This window comes from Rhincodon typus, chromosome 15, assembly GCF_021869965.1.
Source record: "Rhincodon typus isolate 14 chromosome 15, sRhiTyp1.1, whole genome shotgun sequence".
Classification (NCBI taxonomy): domain Eukaryota; kingdom Metazoa; phylum Chordata; class Chondrichthyes; order Orectolobiformes; family Rhincodontidae; genus Rhincodon; species Rhincodon typus.
In genome coordinates this window covers 18006618-18026901 of record NC_063346.1, presented here as the reverse complement: position 1 = coordinate 18026901, position 20284 = coordinate 18006618, and the positions used below count along the sequence as shown (strand labels likewise).

The window sequence follows — 20284 nt, the reverse complement described above, 5'->3', positions numbered from 1 at the left end:
ACAGCAACTCATATTCCACTTGGGAACTCTGCAGCCCAATGTGGACTTCACAAGCTTCAAAATCTCCCCTCCACCTACCGCATCCCAAAACCAGCCCAGCTCGTCCCTGCCTCCCTAACCTGTCCTTCCTCCCACCTCAAGCCCCACGCCCATCTCCTACCTACTAATCTCATCCCGCCCCCTTGACCTGTCCATCCTCCTTGGACTGACCTATCTCCTCCCTACCTCCCCACCTACACTCACCTTTACTGGCTCCATCCCCGCCTCTTTGACCTGTCTATCTCCTCTCCACCTATCTTCTCCTCTATCCATCTTCTATCCGCCTCCCCCTCTCTCCCTATTTATTTCAGAACCCCCTTCCCCTCCCCCATTTCTGAAGAAGGGTCTAGGCCTGAAACGTCAGCCTTCCTGTTCCTCTGATGCTGCTTGGCCTGCTGTGTTCATCCATCTCTACATCTTGTTATCTCCTGACAAAGGTTGTTGGTTCAGAGATTGGGTTCGGGAGGAGCTTTAACAGGTTAGCAGTACATCTGCAACAATGAGACCAGACATACTGATCAAATCCAGGGAGGGTTGAGGAGGGTAAGTACTTCTGATTTCCTCCAAATCTTAAAACTTACCATCTTCCCCAGAGTATCAACAAATATGAAGCAAAGGTCTAACAGTGTAAACATAAGAAGCATGGCCAGGACCATAAGAAAGTCGTGTGTACAGACCAGACCATCACGAAAGCCAACCTCCCACCCTCAACTCCGTCTACACTTGTTGCTGTAGAAAGGCTGCCAACATCGTCAAAGAGCCCTCCCACCTGGTAATACTCTCATCCAACCTCTCCCATCAGGCAGAAGACACAGAAGCATGAACATACGTACCAACAGGTTCAAGAATAGCTTCTTCTTTGCTGTTATTAGACTGTTGAATGGACCTCTCTAATTTCAAATCTAGTGTTGATCTTGCTTTTGTGCATCTCCCGTGCAGCCGTAACTTTGTGTGCCTTGCTCTGTCTGAACAGCCTACAATCTGCCTGTACTGCTCACAAAACAAATCTTTTCACTGTTCTTAGGTACATATGATAACAATAAATCAAATCATGCATTTGCTATTCAAATGTAATAACTATGGTGTTTTTACTACTTCACCCCACAGCATAAACAACACTTCCAACATCACATCAAAGTTGCCGTTTTCTAATGTCATTCAAATTTGAGTTAGCACTGAGGTGTTGAGATTATGCCTTGATGACACAAAGGAGCTTGGCTAGCTACAATAATGAAAGCTTTTACTTGTCCAACTCTGTCAGCTGCTATTCTCTTTCTAAGGAAGTTCCTTTGGATTATTAAACAAGTTTTCTAGGATGATGTTGTTTTATTTTTTCCCAAATATTAAAAATGTAATTATTTCTTGTTCCTCATAAGTATAGAGGTACAGATGTTTGTGTTGATCAGTGTGTGAAACATTGAGACTTGGTACACCACTGGTGAGCCAAGTACCCTAATTACTGCTTATTAACCAACAGATGGGAATTAGTGACACAAATCAACTCTTAATTTAATAAAGAATATCTACAAACAGTTCATTAGAGATACCTCAACTAGGCAAGATTGTGTAAATTGCAAATTATCACGTAGTTGGAAGAAGGGTGAAATGTAATTTCAGAGACAATTACTGTGCTGCCTGCAAATTGACCTGGAGCTAAGTGATTATCATTAAGAGGAAACAGCAAAGTTTTAAATTTGAAACAATTGCCTTTATGTTGCAGCAGTTTCATTTTGTTTAGAATATTTGATTGGTATTTTCTCATTTGTTTCCAAGAAGGGTATTAAGCTAACAAAAAACAAAGGATCTAAAGGAAGAACTACCTTGTGATCCAGTGAACCTACCAGATAGAAAAGAAAATTAAAAATGAACCCCATCAAGAACTTGAACATAACGAGAAATATTTCCTTGAACTATTTGCCCATTCTTTTATTTTGAATGGAGTTACAAATTTCAGTAATATCATCATGGAGTGCTTAAGTGTGCAGTTATATTGATTAACAAATTGGTTTGCACTGAAACTCCAAGGGAACTTTAACTTTTTGTTTCTGAAGCTGGTTCTCAGTTCCATCTATATTCAATGCAAAAACATTAGAGTTCTGCATATATTTTAAATCAATCTGTTCAAATGTGTTATGACACACCTCTAGAGCAGTAGGACATAAACCCAGACCTTCTACCCCAAAGGTAGGGACACAACTATAAAAGCCCTTTAAAGGAGCAATTTGAAATCTCATTTCCAAAAAGACTGAAGTTTTAAGCCAACACCTTAGACCACACTGTTATTTTTATGATGCACTACAGTCCTTCATTCTTCTGGCTGAGGTATTGAAGGAGAGCCATCGGAGTGCTGCACGTTTAAGGGAATTTCATCTCACTCAATTCAAACTCTGTTTTATGCCGTGATTTTCAGGATCAATGAAGTTGGAGCATAACCACATCTTTTTCCGTATGATGGTTTACTAATTGGTTCATGAAAAACTCTTTCCTTCTGATTTCATTCTATCCATTTTGAATAAATAAAACCAAATGAAGATGAATTGTTTTCTATTTTGATGTAATCACAGCTGAATTTAGAATAAAACAAAGAACGAAGGCTTTTTTAAACACTGTTAATCTGCAGGTAATAATTTGTAGAGATGATTAGTTATGGTGGGCAATAATTGAAACATGGCTACATAGAGAACATGATTGTCAATTAAATATTGCCAGATATAACATTTTTAGGAAGGCAGAGTAGCTATACTAGCTAGCAATAACAGAGTCATAGTCATAGTCATACAGCACAGAAACAGACCCTTCGGTCCAACCAGTCCACGCCGAACCTAATTCCCAACTAAACTATTCCCATCTGCCTGCTTCTGGCCCATATCCCTCCAAACCTTTCCTATTCATGTACTTTTAAACGTTGTAATTGTACCTGCAAACACAATGAAGATAGTATAAGGCGTAACTAGCAGTAAAACGGATTTGAAAAATGCAAATGAGTTAAAAGATAATTAATCCGCTATCCTAATAGAACCATAAAATCATAAGATGTAGAAACATATGTAGGCCATTTGGCCCATCAACTCTGCTGTCACTCACTGAGATCATGGTTGATCTGATATTTCTCAACTCCACTTTCGTGCCTTATCCCCACAACCCTCAATTTCCTTGCAGGTTAAAAGTCTGTCTCAGCCTCAAAGATGCTCAACATCACTCTGTAGTCAAGAATTCCATAGACTTACAACTCTCTGAAAGAAAAAAAATGTTCCTCCTCATCTCTGTCTTAAATGGGTGACCCCTTATTCTGAGATAATGCCCTCTGGTCCTAGTCCTTCCCATATGGGTAAACAACTTCTTCTCATCAACTCTGCCTAAGAATCCTCTATGTTTCAATAAGGTCTCCCCTGATTCGTCTTGGATTCCAATGAATACAAGCCCAACCTACTCAACCTCTCCTGATATGAAAATCTCTCCATACTCAGAGTCACTGTTCTCTGGACTGCTTCTAATGTTAGTACAGGTATATCTTTCCTTAGATAAGAGGGACAAAACTGTTCACAGTATTCTGGGTGTAGTCTGGCTAGTGTCTTGTATAGGTTTAGCAAGGCCTGCCTATTGTTATGGTTCATTCCCTTTCAAATAATGACCAATATCCCATTTGTTTTCTCCATTAACATTGAACTTGCATGCTAGCTTTATGTTACTCACGCGAAGGATTCCCAAATCTCTCCGTGCTGCAGCTTTCTGCAATCTTTCCCCATTTAACATCTACCTCTTCTATTTTTCCCATCAAAGTGCATAACCAGACATTTTTGTACATTATATTTCATTTGCCAAGTTTTTGTCTATTCACTTAACCTGTCTATATCCCATGTGCAAAAACAGAAGTTGCTGGAAAAGCTCAGCAGGTCTGGCAGCATCTGTGAAGAAAAAGTCAGCGTTAACGTTTCAGGTCTGGTGACCCTTCCTCAGAACTGATGGTGGCTGGGAAAACGTTGACTTACTTCCAGAAAATAGGGAGGGGAGTAAACGATAGGATAGAGCCCAAAGAGAGATAACAGCAGTTGGATGGACAAAAGAGTTGATAACGATCTGGCTGGAAGGGCGAACAGTTGTTAATGGGGACTATTAGTGACTAACAATAGGTAGTGTGTTATGGCAGGCTATGGGATAACAGGCTTACCTATCAACTCCTTTGTCTGTCCAACTGCTCTCCTCTTTCTTCAGGCTCTATCCTATCGTTTACTCCCTACCCCATCCCCCTCCCTAATTTCTGCATATAAACTGACATTTCCCAGCTACCATCAGTTCTGAGGAAGAGTCATTGGACCCGAAACATTAACTCTGATTTTTTTCTTCAAAGACCTGTTGAGCTTTTCCATAAACTTCTGTTTTTGTTCCTGATTACAGCATCCGCAGTTCTTTCAGTTTATATGCCATTCTCACCCTCACTACTTGCCTTCCCTCCCATTCTTGTACCATCTGCAAACCTAGTGATAGTACATGCATTCCAAATTGTAGAAGGAGTTTGGATGAAGAAATACATAACTAAGATGTGTGGTGCAAGCATAGAATAATAATCAGGGATAATTTCAACTATCTCAAATAAAATAGCAGAATGGAGATGTGAAAGGAGAAAATTGAATAAAGTTTACAGTTTAAACAAGGCTCATTTCCCACTGAACCCATAAAAAACAATTCAGCAAGACAATAATCACTCAGATCTTGTAATAATTACTGAACCAAAACAAATGGGTAAGTAGGAGTAAAAGGGCAGTTAGTGGTGATAATAATCTTAGATAGTTCAAGGTTAGGTTTGAGGCTTACAAAAAGAAGAAAGATTAAAGAAATAAAGGTCTGCAGCAAGAAAATGCAAGTTCTGAGGAAATAAAAGTGAAACTAAAGAAATCAACTGGGACAAAACCTTGAAAATCTTGAAACTTTTTTTTACAAAAGGTAATCAAAGCAGTTCAAGAAAAATGCAACACACTGAAGGCCAGAACAAGCAAAGTAATAAAAACAGAAGTTGCTGGAAAAGCTCAGCAGGTCTGACAGCATCTGTGACTAAAAAAACCCGAAACGTTAACTCTGACTTTTTCTTCACAGATGTTGCCAGACCTGCTGAGCTTTTCCAGCAACTTCTGTTTTTGTTCCTGATTTACAGCATCCACACTTCTTTCGGTTTTTATTTTACAAGCAAATTAATTATGGGGCACCTAGGAGAATAAATAAGCAGAGGAACATTGAATCTAAAATAAACATATGTAAGTCAAGCAGGAAGGTTAAATAAAAAAACTACTTTGCTTCAGTTTTTTAACCGCCAACAACAATGAATGGACGATGAGTTTAAAAATTTAGGATCAATGGGAGCAAATAATTGATAAATGACAAATTATAAACAAAGGATGAGACACTAACTTAAGGCAAAATGCATCCAGGAATATTCAAGGGAACAATGAAGGAGATAGTAAAGAAAATAGCTATTATATGTATAACTATTCTTAAAAGCAGGAATGGTTCTCAAAGGCTAGCAACACCTAAATGCAGATAGAATAAAACCAGGGAACTACAAATCAGTCAGTTTAAAGCCAGATAAGAAAGTCACTGGAATTTATACAAAAATGTGATAAATTAGCATCTAGAGACAGAAAATATAATAAAAATATTCAATAAGGATTCTAAAAGGCAAAACATATGTAACTAAACTAATAGAATTCTTTGAAGCAATAACGGAAAGAGGTGATGGGGCAGTGCAATAGATGAAAGAGGCTTAGATTTTGATAATGCTTTGGTGAGGGCTCCTTTGTTGGGCTTGTGGCAAAGTTTAGGACATCTGGAGTCAGCAGGCAAATAAGTGATTTGATAGAAAAGTGACTAAAATTTAGAAAGCAAAGAATAAAGGTAAAGTGAGTTATTTTGCTTATGGAAAGGGAAGATGTGGTGTTCCACAAGGAATAATGCTGGAACTGCAATTATTCACACGTTACATAGACAATTTGGACTTAAGAACATAAAACTCAGCACCAAAATTTGCAGATACTATGAAACTGGCTGTCTGGCAGTGAAGAAAAATGCAACATAACACAAGACATTATAAATATTGCAGACTGGACTGTTAAGTAGCAAATGAACTTCAACATAAATAATTGTGAGGTGATGCATTTTGGCAGAAAAAGATAGGAAGCTTTAGAAAGTAAGGAACTGAATGGGATAAAGAAATTGCAAAGGGATTCAGGGGTATGTGTGACCAAAACATTGAAAGCAACATCACAGGTTAGCAAAAATGCTAATAAAGCCTTTGGACTTAATTTTGCGGACATAGGTTGGAGCGAGATGGAGGGTATAGAATTCAAACATTGTAGTTACAATACAAGATCCTAATCAGGATACCTTCAATAGTTGCACAGTTCTGCTCTCGATACTATAAGAGTACATAAAAGCATTACATAAAGTATGAAAAAGATTTACTAGGTTAATATCAAAACATAAACTGAGATATTATGGAAAAGTTTAAAGATTTGGGGCTTATTTCTCAAGAATGGAGAAATCATAAGGGACATATTATTGAAATTTTTATAATGCTAAATAGCCCTGATATTTATGGAATAGCGTGTCTGCAGTGTGGAGGGATATTTATGGAATAGTGTGTCTGCAGGTTGGACGGAAGATATCCGGATGGAAAGCCTGGAAGCACCTGCTGGAGAATGTCTTTTAATTTATTTTCCCCAGGATTCCTGAAACATACAGCAGAAGAGGAAGTGGTGGTGGGGGATTGAGGGAAGGGGGGCAAAAAATCAATTTGCGTGTTCTACCCAACATTGGGAGAAATTTTTGGATGGGTGGAGTTGATGGCCAGGACTATGGCTGGGTGTGGAATGGATGATCAATGGGTGATCACAGTTGGGGTTGGAAATAATAGTCAGACAGACCAATTATGGAGGATTAGAAATGACAAGCCGGTGGGGTCCTAGTGATGAGACGGATCAGAGCAGTTTCACAGTGTAAGCTTGTTGAACTGGAAAGAAATACTCCTGCCACTCCTAATCCAAAAGCTGTAAAGGCATTCACCTGTTGGATTTAGGCCTTTCACTTGCCTGCCTTCTAAAGACCTGGGAAATCTAGTCGACATAAGTTAAAGTTATTAAAATGGAAGAAGTACTCCTTAAAACGGTTTTAGAGGCTGCCCCATCCGGAATAAGAAATGTTTTGTTAAAACCAGAAGTGGTAGTTTTGAGGTAGGTTGAATTTCCCGTTCAGATATTTTACAATTTAAATTCCTGCACCACCAAAATCCATTGTTTTCCACTTGTGGGAGAATCTAAAACAACGGGGCAAAAATATAAGGTAGTTACTAATCAATCCAATACAGACATGAGAAATGTCTTTACGTAGATAGAAAGTTGAATGTTAACTCACTATTACAGTAAGTAGTTGAGGCAATTAGCTTAGCTGTTATTAAAATTAATAGGACACTTGAGAAAATAAATGAATAGAAAGATATACAGAAAGGCTGCGTTGAGGTAGATGAAATGGAAGGAGACTTGTAGATATAAGCACTAACACATACTCAATGGGCTGAATTGCCTGTTTCTGGGGTATCTATTTTATGCAGTACAGCACAAGTAAGAAACATGAGTGAATAAATTGATAAAATTACAAACTATTAAAATACTGTTTTCTCCGCGTCATTAAATTCATTAACAAACTGGGTCTGCAGAAGCATTTTTTGTGTCACTTAATTCTTCATTTTCTGCCTGCGTTGCTGCCTTTTGGATGCACTTCAAACGGGCCTGTGCTTTTTCTTGTTCTTGTTTGAGCTCCAAATATGCACGGGAAAATGCATGAAAAATGGATGTTGCAGGAAATGCCATAATTAAGATCCCACTAAGGATGCTACTTAGAGCTATCACTTGACCAGGAATCGTTCGAGGTACCATGTCACCATATCCAACTGTGGTCATGGAAATGATAGCCCACCAGTAAGATGCAGGAATACTGCTGAAGTCTTGCCCTTTGCCCATCTCATTCTCTGCAAGGAATACCAATGGTGCAAATAGCGTGACTGACACACAAAGGAAAAGGAGCAGTAGTCCAAACTCACGAATGCTGCGATGGACTGTAAGACCCAAAGTCTGAAGTCCTAGGGAGTGCCTAGCAAGGCGCATAACATACAGAATTCTCAAGGCGCGCAATATTCGGAGGACCAGGCCTAATTTTTCCAAATGGATGTTACTTCCTGAAGGTTTGTTGCTGTCAGCAGGTCCTTTGTCAACTACAAGCGCAACATAATATGGTAGGATTGCCAAAATGTCAATAATGTTCAGAGGGCTTCTCAGAAACTGCCATTTGCTTCGTGCCTGTACAAACCGAAGAACAAATTCCAAGGAGAACCAGGCCACACAGATGGTTTCTATTATAAACATGTTATAGCATCTCTGGGAACATTTATCCTGTAGACAAAAACACAGAAACAAGAATTGGATAGCATTAATGGAAAAGCAAGTTCAGTCAGCAGTTCATTGAACATGAATTCCATGCAGATTCTGGTCCAGATTCTGTAGTTAGAATGACAGGAAAACTATTTTAGAAAGCAGAACAGTACAGCACAGGAACGGGGCCTTTGGCCCAAGATGTTGTGTTGAACATGATGCCAAATTAAACTAATCCCTTCTGCCTGTCTCAGTCGTATCCTTCCATTCCTTGCATATTAATGTGCTTATCTAAAAGCCCCTTACACACCCTTATCATCTCTGCCTCCACCACCGCCCCGGCAGTGCGTTCCTGACACGCACCACGCTCTGTATTAAAAAACTTGCCCCTCACATCTCCATTGAATTTACTCCTCTCATCTTAATGCATACACCCTATTTTTATTTATTTCAACCCTGGGGAAAAGATTCTGATCACCAACCTTATCTATGCATCTCAATTTTATAGACTTCTATCAAGTCTTCCCTCAACCTCTGCCACTCCAGAGAAAATGACACTAGTTTTTCTAGCCTCTCCTTATAGCTCATACCCTCTAATCGAGATAGCATCCTGGTAAACCTCTTCTGCACTTTCTCCAAAGCCTCCACAGCCTTCCTCTAATGTGGAAACCAAAATTTAATGCAAAACTCTAAGTGCGGCCTAACCAAAGTCTTATAAAGCTGCAACATGACATCCTGATTCTTGTACTCAATGACCTGACCAATAAAGGCAAACATGCCATATGCCTTCTTTACCTCCCTCTATCTACTTGCATGGCCATTTTCAGGGAGATATGGACTTGAACCCCAAGATCCCTCTGTATAACAATGCTATTCAGGATCCTGCCATTAACTGTACACTTTCCCTTAACATTTGCTCTCCCAAAGTGCAGCACCTCACACTTTCCCAGATTAAATTCCATCTGCCATTTCTCTGCCCATATGTGTAACTGATCTATAAGCTGCATCCTGTATAAGCTGTATTCTGTGACAACCTTCTACATTATCTCCAACTCCACTGATCTTTGTGCTGCCTGCAAACTTACTAACTCATTCATCTATGTTTTCATCCAAGTCATCTACATATATCACAAACAGCAGAGGTCCCAGTACAAATCCCTGCAGAGCACCATTAGTCATGGACCTCTACCAGAAAACACCCTTCCACCACGAACCTCTGGCTTCTATGGGCAAGCCAATTCCGAATCCAAACAGCCAAGTCACCCATGCATCTTAACCTTCTCGATGAGCCTAACATGAGGGACCTTGTCAAGAGCCTTACTAAAATCCACGTAAACAATATCCACTGCTCTACCCTCATCAATCACCGCCACCTTCTCGAAAAATTCAATCAATACAGTAAGACATGTCCAGCCCAGCCAGGCTGACTTTCCCAAAATAGGCCATGCTTTTCCAAATGTAAATCCTATCCCTAAGAATTCTCTCTAATAGCTTCCCAATATCTTTTCTGCCAATATCTTGTGAAACTGCCAGCAAATTCTGGTATAGAATAGAATAGAAATTTATTGTCATGTGTACTTTTACATGAAAAATACTGTGAAATGTTTTATAAGTTGTCCTACCACAGAGGTTATACATAATACATAATCTCAAAAAAGGTAAAGTCAGGACAAAGGTCGTCAGAGCTCAGTTAACAGTTCCTGGGCTCGGAAAAAGCCAATTAAGGAACGATGGAATACCTGGAAGACCCAGCCAGGAGGAGACTGCCTTTCTGGGATGAGCAGAAATTCAGAATTACTGTCTGTGATATCCTGTTCTCCCTTTGTTTCAATTGCATTGTTTAAATCGCTGCAAACAAATATCCTCAGATTTCATTGAACTGTAAGGTTGCTCCCCATGTATGTTGTGATGTCATTGTTAAAACAAAAAAAAATGTAATGCATTGTTAATGACCTGTAACTTTTTTTAATCATGAGTATAAAACCCATAGGTCTTCTGAATAAGAGATAACAAGGTGTAGAGTTGGATGAACACAGTAGGCCAAGCAGCATCAGAGGAGCAGGAAGGCTGACATTTCGGGCCTAGACCCTTCTTCAGAATCAGGTCTTCAGGTCTTCTGAATAACCTCTCTGGCCCTAGCGTGCTAATTTTAGATTTATGCATTGTCAATTTTTCCAACATGATTTAAAATAAAAACTCCTGGTTTCTAATATTTGTATTTTGCTTTAGGATTTTCTGTCTGTGAGAATTCATCAACAGAATTGCTGCTTACCCTGCTGGGTAACTTGGTTGTTGTTGGATTCCTGGGAGATCCCTTTGACTTTGTGCCACATTCAATTTAGCCACACAGTTTGATTATCACTGAGTGCAGTTTTCTTTGAGGACTGTGGAGGCAACTGTCATTTTATCACTCACCACAAAATTGGGGTCCAAAATTTCAAAACCTTGCTCCTTGTTCAATTACCGAACGATAAATCTAATAACCATTTATTTATTTTGCACATTACTATTAAGCCTTTTGTTACAATCATTTAAAGATCTATTCCAAATTCTTGCTTATTGCAAACCATAACCGAAAGCATCATACTGAACTCACTGCCTAAGTTTACTGATAGCACATTTGCATGACAATGCTGTGGTCTTTTGTGCCCTGTTTTTTTAAAAGAGAAAGATTAAGGGACTGGCGACAAGCAGTCTATGTGAAGATAAACAACTTGTGAAGCCTTGCGTGTTTTTTTTAAATGTTGGAACAACAGAAGATACCTGAGTGGGTGTGGCCAAGTTCCCACCTACGGAACCAGGGATTTTAGATTTAGCTTTCAGCAGGTGCTGTTGGGGTCTGGAAGAAGTGGAAGCTGTTCTTCTCTCTCTCAATTGCAGCCAAAAGTTGGGCATCCTCTTCCTGATCGCGTGTGGGACAAAATCTGTTTTCTGAGTTTGCCTTTTGCTGAGGAAGAGTTTATGGGATGTTATTATATTGGAACAGTTACTTAGTAATAGTTAACTGTATCTATTATTTCTGTTAAGTTTTTTTAATACAGTTAAGTTATTCCAAGTTCTTCTCTTTTTTGTTGTATTTTAACTACAGTGTTTGAATAAATTGTGTTTTGCTTAACATTATGAGTAGTTTGACCAATTGAACTTCATTTGGAAAACAGCACCTGACATTTGCCTTTGAAATAATTGTTCGGGTCTAAGCTATCTTCTTAAAATATTTTGAGGGGGTCTGGTCTGGTCGATACCATTTGCTGATGAATTAGAAATCTACTTGTTCAAGCCCTGTTCAGAAACCTTAGGACGTAGCCTAGCCTGACATTTAAGTGCACTGATTTAAGGTCATAAGACCATAAGATGTAGGGACAGAAGTAGGTCATTTAGTCTTATGTCCAATCCACCATTCAATGAGTTCATGGCTGATCTGATAAACCTCAACTCCAATTTCCTGCATTTTACCCAGAACACCTAATGCCCTTTGTAAATAAAAATCTGTCTCTCTCATCCTTGAATATACAAAACAACCTATCTCTACAGTCCTTTGCGGTTAAGAACTCAACAGATTTAGTACACTCTGAGAAAAGAAATCCCACTCTAGTTTGTTTTAAATGAGTGGCCCTATATTCTGAGATTATGCCCTCTGGTCTGAGACTCCCCTACATCGGGAAAGAAACCTCTCAGCATCCAGCAAGTCTCCAAAGAATCTTACATAGTTCAATAAGGTGTCATTCTTCTAAACTGCACTGAGTACAAGCCCAACTTACTCAATCTTTCCTCATAAGGAAATCCTTCTACGCCAGTCTTCAATCTCGTAAACCTTTTCAGGACTGCCTCCCCAAATATATTTTTTCCTTGGAAAGGGACGAAAACTTTTCACAGCACTCGAGGTGTGATCTCACTCATACCTTATGTAGTTTTAACAAGCCACCTCTATTTTTATACTCCAATCTCTTTGAAATAAAGTCCAATATCCCACCTGATGATCTTGGATGTAGCTTTTAGTTTTTGCTAACAGAGATTCTCCCTCTTAGAGGTGGTACATTTTGAATGAAATGTTAAAACAGGATCCAGCTGTTCAATCAAGTGGATGCAATAGTTCTAATGACACTGTCTGAAGAAAAGCAAAGGGAGTTTCGTTTATGTCAATAATGCATGTCTTTGTTGCGCTGTGTGAACCAGTTATTGTGTTTCCCTACAAAAATCAGTGAAAATACTTCAAAGATACTTCACTGGCAATGAACTACCTTGGGAATAGAGTAGCTCTGGAAAGCATTGTATAAATACACACTCATTTTAAATGTTCCAGTTTTTCAAAATGCATATGATACGTTTAACTAAGTGGAGAATTTGAAGGTTACAGTCTAGGCATACAGATTAGTGTGATATTAAAGGGCAAGCTCATAACTTTCAGATCACATTTCTCTAACAGAGTTCTAAATGATAGGGGCAGCATGGTGGCTCAGTGGTGAGCACTGCTGCCTCACAGTGCTAAGGACCCAGGTTCAAATCCACCCTTGAGCAACTGTCTGTGCGGAGTTTGCACATTCTCCTTGTGTCTACATGGGTTTCCTCCCACAATTCAAAAATGTGCAGGTTAGGTGGATTGGCCATGCTAAATAGCCCATAGTGTCCAGGGATGTGCAGCCTAGGCAGATTAGCCATGGGAAATGCAGCTTATAGGGATCAGGTGGTTCTGGGTGGGATGCTCTTCAGAGGGTCAATGCAGACTTGATGGGCCAAATGGCCTGCTTCCACACTGTCAGGATTGTTTGATTCTATGACTTTAATGGAGACACAAGAGCATCTTAATAAGAACAACAAATGGAAAAGCATCTGTAATAAAACAGCAGACAGAACAAGTGTTGTATAAATGTGTATCCTGAAATATGTCTCCAGTTTTGAGTCTTTTGTGGGTCAGAATGATATGATTTCACACTGATGGCAAATTTCCAATGGGATAAAAATCAATTGAAATCACCTCTCATTACACCATCTGGCAGCTAATGTGGTTTTCTTCACTGTCCATGTAGTGACAGTTACACTTTCACATAACAAATACGTGAAGCTTGGTGTGTCACATTTCCACTGTAAAGAGTTAGTTCTTGTGTTTAGAACTTACTTGGAAAAAGAAACACTCAACAGCCACTCAAACGATACTGCACCTCACAAACAAGAAGATTTTTAGTGGTACTTTGCTTTTAATGAGAAGACTGTCTGAAAAAATACATGTAGAAGTTAAATTACTTCACTTTTTTCAGTTCAAATGAAAATGTTATCTTACGTGGAATATGCAGGCAGTGCAGACTATTTAATAATTAAACTTGTCAGTTCTTTTATGTATTATGTGATGGTTCTACCAGGAATGTGCATTGGTGCAATGTCAACATGACATATTATTTTCTTGTTAAAAAGGCTACAGTATTGTTACGAATGACAAATCTCAAGAGATTAATCCCATTTTTTGGAGAACTTAAAATCTAACTAAAAGTAGATTATACTGACAGAACCATAAAAGAGCTATGGAATAGACTTGATATCTATGAACTTGGAGCATCTTGAAAGAGACTGCATCTCAGTGTGTTTTTCTTCTGTAACTTCAAAAGATTTGCTTTGCACTGCTCACTGATTTTTTTTTTCAGAAATAATTAAAAAAAACTTCTCACTAGAAATCCAAACACTGATGCTTTATCATTTCAGAGTAGTAAAAAGTCTATCTCAATAGGACACCTGATTCAAATTTGTTTACAGTAAAGCATATAGAAGTTCTTCAATGCATTTCATGAAAGAGCCCGAGGTATATATTGTGAAATTTGAAATGAGGTTTAAACTGAATCCATGAAAAGTTCTTCAAACGAAGTGATTCTAGAAACATGATGCCTCAAAAGGACACAGATACAGAATCAGTTGATGCATTTGAAACTGAGATAGATACCTTCTGTGAAGAAAATAAATCAAAGTTAACGTTTCGAGTCTGGTGACCCTGCCTCAGAACAGAGGAAGGGTCTGAGGAAGGGTCACTGGACCCAAAACATTAACACTGAATTTTTTCTTCACAGATGGTGCTAGACCTATTGAGCTTTTCCAGCAACTTCTGTTTTTGTTCCTGATTTACAGCATCTGCAGTTATTTCAGTTTTTATTGAGATAGATACCCTATTTGTGAAGCAAGGTTATTAAAGGATAAGAAGATAAATGAAGAATTTGGATTTTAAAAAGACCTTTCATGTCTAATGATATGGCAAAAATATGATATGGCAAAGCAGGCTCAAGGGACAAAATCTCTTCTTTGGTTGTCTAATTTACATGAACTATAAGTTTTTCTGCAATGCCCTGTTCTTTGCTCTGTTTTTTTTAATGTGTTTTACCTTAGCATCGAGTTTTGCATGCTATATCCCAATTGATATTCCACAAGTTGATTTGCTCTACAGTCAACTCAAAGGAAAATAAATTTTCAAAAATGCACTCTGACAAAATAATAAACAATTTAGTCTTGTTTTAGATGTGGAAAGATTATTTTAATCATAGAATCCCTACAGTATGGAAACAGGCCATACAGTCCAACAAGTCCACACCACCCCTCTGAAGAGCATCCCACTCAGACCCATTCCTCTATATTTCCCATGGCTAACCCACCTAACCTAAACATCCCTGGGCACTATGGGCAATTTAGCATAGCCAACCTGCCTATCCTGCACATCTTTGGACTGTGGGAGGAAACCAGAGCACCCGGAGGAAACCCACGCAGACACGGGGAGAATGTGCGAACTCCACATAGACAGTCGCCCGAGGTTGGATTCAAACTCAGGTCCCTAGCGCTGTGAGGCAGCAGTGCTAACCACTGAGCCACCGTGCCACCCCTTTTAGTTCAATCACCTATCGGGTCTAGGCCCGAAACGTCAGCCTTCCTGCTCCTATGATGCTGCTTGGCCTGCTGTGTTCATCCAGCTCTATGCCTTGTTGTCTCAGATTCTCCAGCATCTGCAGTTCCTACTATCTCTATCATAAAGATTGCTTTGTTTTAGAAAGTCCAGATACAGTGAAATGCTTGGTCCAAGTGTATCTCACTATTCTTTTTATGCAGGTAGAATATTCTCCATGTAGTACGAAAAGAAGGGGGAAACAATGCAAGATTCTTTTTAATAAAAGCACTTATGACTTTTACTATGCAGAAAATATGAAATGATAAAGTAATCTGAAAATTGAAATTTGATGCTTTTTTCCTCAGTGACATTCTGGTTTTAATGTTACTCCATGTTGAGCAGTTACTTTTAAGCCTATAAAATTTATTTGTATAGGATTATCAACAACATGACTCATATTGAGCAACTTACACTGTAGAAACATTTCAATTCAGCTTTGCTCACTGACATTTTATTGCACAAAATCAATACGGATGATTGTGGGTATCAGGAATATGAGATTTCGGGTAAGGTGAGTGAGCTTGGATCTGTTTACTTTGGAAGAGACTTCACAAGCAACTGAACAGAACTTTTTTAAGATTATGAAGGAGGTTAACAGATTAGATCGACATAAATATGAGGAGATATATGAGATAACATTTAAACAGCTAGAAGTTAAGAAGGCAAATCAGCCATAACGTTTAGTTTGAATAGTTTCAGAGTTATGGACTAACATAATTGAAGCAGATGTGAAAGTGTAACAACAACATCAGCTTGCATTTATGTAGTGCATTTATCACAGGAAAATGTCCCAAGCTGCTCCACAGTAAGAAAATAAATTTGATACTTGCATTAATTCATTCACGGGATGTGGGCATCCCTGGCAAGGTTAGCATTTTTGGCCCATCTGTAAATTAGCTTGAAAAGGTATTAGTGAGTGACCTTCTTTAACCATTGCAGTCCACATAGTGCAGGGACACCCACAATGCTCCTATGAAGGGAGTTTCAAGATTTTGGACAGGCCATAGCAAAGGAAAAACGATATAGTCCCAAGTCAGGGTGGTAAGTGGCTTAAACAGGTACATGCAGGTGGTGATAGTCAAAACAGTACTGTGATATCAAGGGCAGTCACTCTGACTTCACCTCTCAAGTTCAGTTCTTTGGTCCACATTTGGCCAAAGATTGTACAGTGGTCAGGAGCACAGTGGCCCTGGCAAATCTAAGCCGAGCTTCAGTGAGCAAGTTATTGGCATGTAACTGTATAGCACTGTCAATGAAAGCTTCCATTATTTAGCTGGTGATCAAGAGTAGACTGATAAGACAGTAAACGAGCAGTTTGAATTTATCTTTTTGGGACTTTAACCATACTTAATTAAATCAGGACAAATGGGGACGATTAACCAAAGATTAGTGAAAGAATTAGGTTTTAAGCAGCCTCTTAAAGATAGAGAGGTTGAGAGACAAAACTGTTTAGGAAGGAATTACACAGCTTAAAAACTCAACAGCTGAAGATGTGGCTGCAAATGGGGGAGCAATGAAAATCTGGGCTGAGCAAGAGGTCAGAATTGGAGCAGTGCAGACATCCCAGAGGATTTTGGGGCAGGAATACATTCCACGGACAGGGAAAGACGTGGCCTTAGAGGGATTTGAAAATAGGCATCAGAATTGCTGGATTAGGAGCCTATGTAGACTGGCAAGTCAATTAAAAGCATTTCTAGAAAGTAAAAGAAACTGAAGAATTTTGAATGAAGAGGCATCATTGGGATTGTCCCACATAAATGCACATTGGTTTCACTTAAGAACATTTAGGACAATGTGTTGATGTCCTGGTGTGCTCATAAATATTTCAGAAATTAAATTGTTTTCTTTGCTAGTTCATCTCTTACAGCACAGCAATAGATATGCAGACCATCTACGTGAAATAATAATCATGATTCACTTTTAGAAGTTTTTACTCCATATTTTTAGAAATTAACATCTTATTGATACATAGTGGTAGTTTTAACCACAGATGCCAATCTCGTTTTCAATAATTAATGCATTTACTGGAAACTGAATTTCAACAGAATATGTGCTGGCCATGGTTAGCACCTGTTGGTAGCATCTTAACAGAACATATGGAATTTAAAATAAATGAATGTACTCTCTATAATTACATTGGAAACAACTTAGAAGCAAAAAAGGAAATAAATTGCAAAAGTTTCTAAGAATCTTCAAATGGCAAATGTAACCTGTAAATTAAGTAAAACTGGAGCTCAGAGGCAGAGGAGTGACTGGATTGGTTGGTGTGCAGAGTCTGTAATGAGTCTGAACAAGAACAGAAATTGCAGGAAAAGCTCAGCCGGTCTGGCAGCTTCTGTGGAGACAAATCAGAGTTAATGTTTCGGGTCGAGCGACCCTTCCTCGGAACTCTTTCTGTGTCGAAATAACTCTTGACTGTGACTCACTCCAGTTGGGCTCTGAAGTCTAAAATGTCAGTGCACATTTGGAAATGAAATATGGGCACTTACCCTTTCCTCTCCTGTCCTCAGTTCCGGCACTGTACTGATGCAAATGCTAATCACTGTTATAGTGACAAATATAATGGACAGATAGGCGAACACTTTCCCAGGAATCCCTGACTGGGGGTTTTCCACCATGTCTCTCAGTTTTTCCATGCAGTACCCCAATTTGGTGCTGTCGGCCAGGACACTCGCTTTCTCTTTGTCCGCCTCGAGGTCTTCTCCCCTCCTGATTTCGGCCACCTCCCGAACTTTGAGCAGCAGTTTCCTGCGGCAGCACCACTCCAGCTGACCCTCCTCCACGCCCCAATACAGCAGCTCCTCCTGGAAGGACAGGGCGCACATCTCCCTCAGGAGGCGCAGTTTCCCGGCCGAGATGAAAGTCAGGATCATGCGAAAGGCGCAAGGGTTCCGGTCAAAGAAGAACTCGTGGGTGGACTCGTCATAGTCGTCGCAGATTTGCACGATTTCCTCGCGGCTGCGGCAAAACCTGAGCCTGCCCAGGCGTGTGAGTGGGAAGGCGTCCAGGGTGCTCCAAGGCAGCAGGTACCTACTGCCCCCCACATTGACGATGAGGTGCCTCTGCTGTTGCTGGTGCCGGGGAGTGTCGCTCAGCCCTCCCCGGTGCTGGATCCGCCTGCATCGCCGGTAAAAGACTCCCTTGACAGGAGGCACCTCCGAGTGACTTACTGGGACAATGTGGTTCAGGGAACTGCAAGACGTGTCGCTCAGATTACTGTAGTCGTTGTCGCTGCTCCGGGAAATGATGGGCATGGTGAATCAGTCCGCTGCAGACAGTGGCAAAGTCATCTGTGCACAGACAAGAGGGGAGGGGAGTTACGTGGAGACACTGACTGCAGATTCAAAATCAATAAGCAAGGCCAAAAGGGAAAGGGCACTTGGTAATATGAAGCATGTTCAGGGGCTCAGAGGGAACAAGGTGTCCTATAGCGCACAATGATAGAAGTACTCTCTGTGAAAGGGCTTTAGCTCTGCAATGTGAGCTCAGTTTCTCTCACCTCAGGTACTGAGCTGCTGAGTGTTCCCAATGTGTTTTATTCCAGAATTCTCAGCCCCACCTACCCAGGTCTTGTTCGTATAAGTAGTGGTGCTGCTGGTTCAACTTCTATTTCTTTTAAGAAAAGAAAGTCCTGTTCTCATTCTTGAAAGAGATATAACTCTTGACTGTGACTCACTCCAGTCGGGCTCTGAAGTCTAAAATGTCAGTGCACATTTGGAAATGAAATATAGGCACTTACCCTTTCCTCTTCTGCCCTCAGTTCTGGCACTGTACTGATGCAAATGCTAATCACTGTTATAGTGACAAATATAATGGACAGATAGGCGAACACTTTCCCAGGAATCCCTGACTGGGGGTTTTCCACCATGTCTCTCAGTTTTTCCATGCAGTACCCCAATTTGGTGCTGTCGGCCAGGAGATATACCGCCATGTCCCCCTTTTATCCGCTGGCTTCATTGCTTTCCATCGCCAAACTCTTAAGAAGCGAGTAAACTCATCAAAATATCTGCCCCAAGAACATTCGTCAGGGTTACCCCTGCACGACCCCGGCAGCTTCACTTGATCGCTATGCACACTGCCATTGCAGATTAAAATGGGATTCAGGAAGTTTTTTTTGGGGGAGGGGGTCTCTTTTTTGCGCGGTTAAAAAAAATGACAGATCTGATTCCCTATATTTAAGAACGCGCTGTTTTAGCTCGCTGTGTCTACGATCTCGAAGCACTGAGAATGAACTGTCAGCAAGAGAAGACCAAGCGACCCTCTGACCACCCCCACCCTCCGGCACACAGTACTGTGCTCTCATTATGGGGTGTCTCGGGAAGTGGGACCAGAAATAGGGCTGGATAGTGGGATTTACAGGTGCAAACACCAACATAACGCCAGCACAACAGTAAAAAGAAAACTGAAGCCCACATTTTATCCACGGGATAAAAGGAAAGAGCAGCTCACGAAGCGCTAGGCAACGCTAAACTTACTTTGAAAGTAATGAGCTAAGCGTGAAATCCACCAAGTCGTTCCTGCGATGCGAGAAAGCAGCTTGACATCCCATAGCCGGAGTTAAGGGGGAGAAATCCTTTCTCTGAAACGGTTTCTCAAATTTGTGTCCCTTCACAGAGATAAACTAAAAGCCAAAGCGTTCCCAAAGCGAAGCTGCGCTTTCCAAGCGCCTGTGGTCCGGGAACCCTCTCACATCCTCAGTGGTGGACCCCGGGCTCCCAAGGAGAGCCAGGGTTCCTGTCGCTCTCCTGCCGTGGGTCAGGCACTGCACTGAGCTCCAGCCGCACCGTCCTCCCACAACAGAAACTTTCTGGAGTCGTCACTGTCCTGGAGGTTTTGCCGCGATGTGGAAGAGCAGGAAAAGTGAGCTGAAGTGGGTAGCCGATACAGAAAAGACGGCTCCTTCTGTGCAACAGGATTC

At 40.3% G+C, this 20284-nt stretch overlaps 1 protein-coding gene across 1 annotated transcript; it reads right to left on the bottom strand.

The window, feature by feature from the left end:
- Positions 1-7488: 7488 nt before the first annotated feature.
- On the bottom strand, positions 7489-19912 carry kcng4a (potassium voltage-gated channel, subfamily G, member 4a). The gene is made up of 3 exons (XM_048605877.1): positions 19842-19912; positions 17856-18656; positions 7489-8474 (listed from the first exon to the last, which is right to left on the bottom strand). The coding sequence occupies exons 2-3, from the start codon at positions 18618-18620 to the stop codon at positions 7722-7724; spliced, it is 1518 nt and encodes a 505-aa protein (XP_048461834.1). The 5' UTR covers positions 18621-18656; positions 19842-19912; the 3' UTR covers positions 7489-7721.
- Positions 19913-20284: the final 372 nt, after the last annotated feature.

Bases quoted from the DNA above. Each gene is read 5' to 3' on its own strand.
- kcng4a (XM_048605877.1), bottom strand. From the start codon at position 18,620: ATGCCCATCATTTCCCGGAGCAGCGACAACGACTACAGTAATCTGAGC. The intron at 8,475-17,855 runs GTAAGTGCCCAT...TTTTGTCTACAG, and splicing joins TGAGGACAGGAGAGGAAAGG to GATAAATGTTCCCAGAGATG.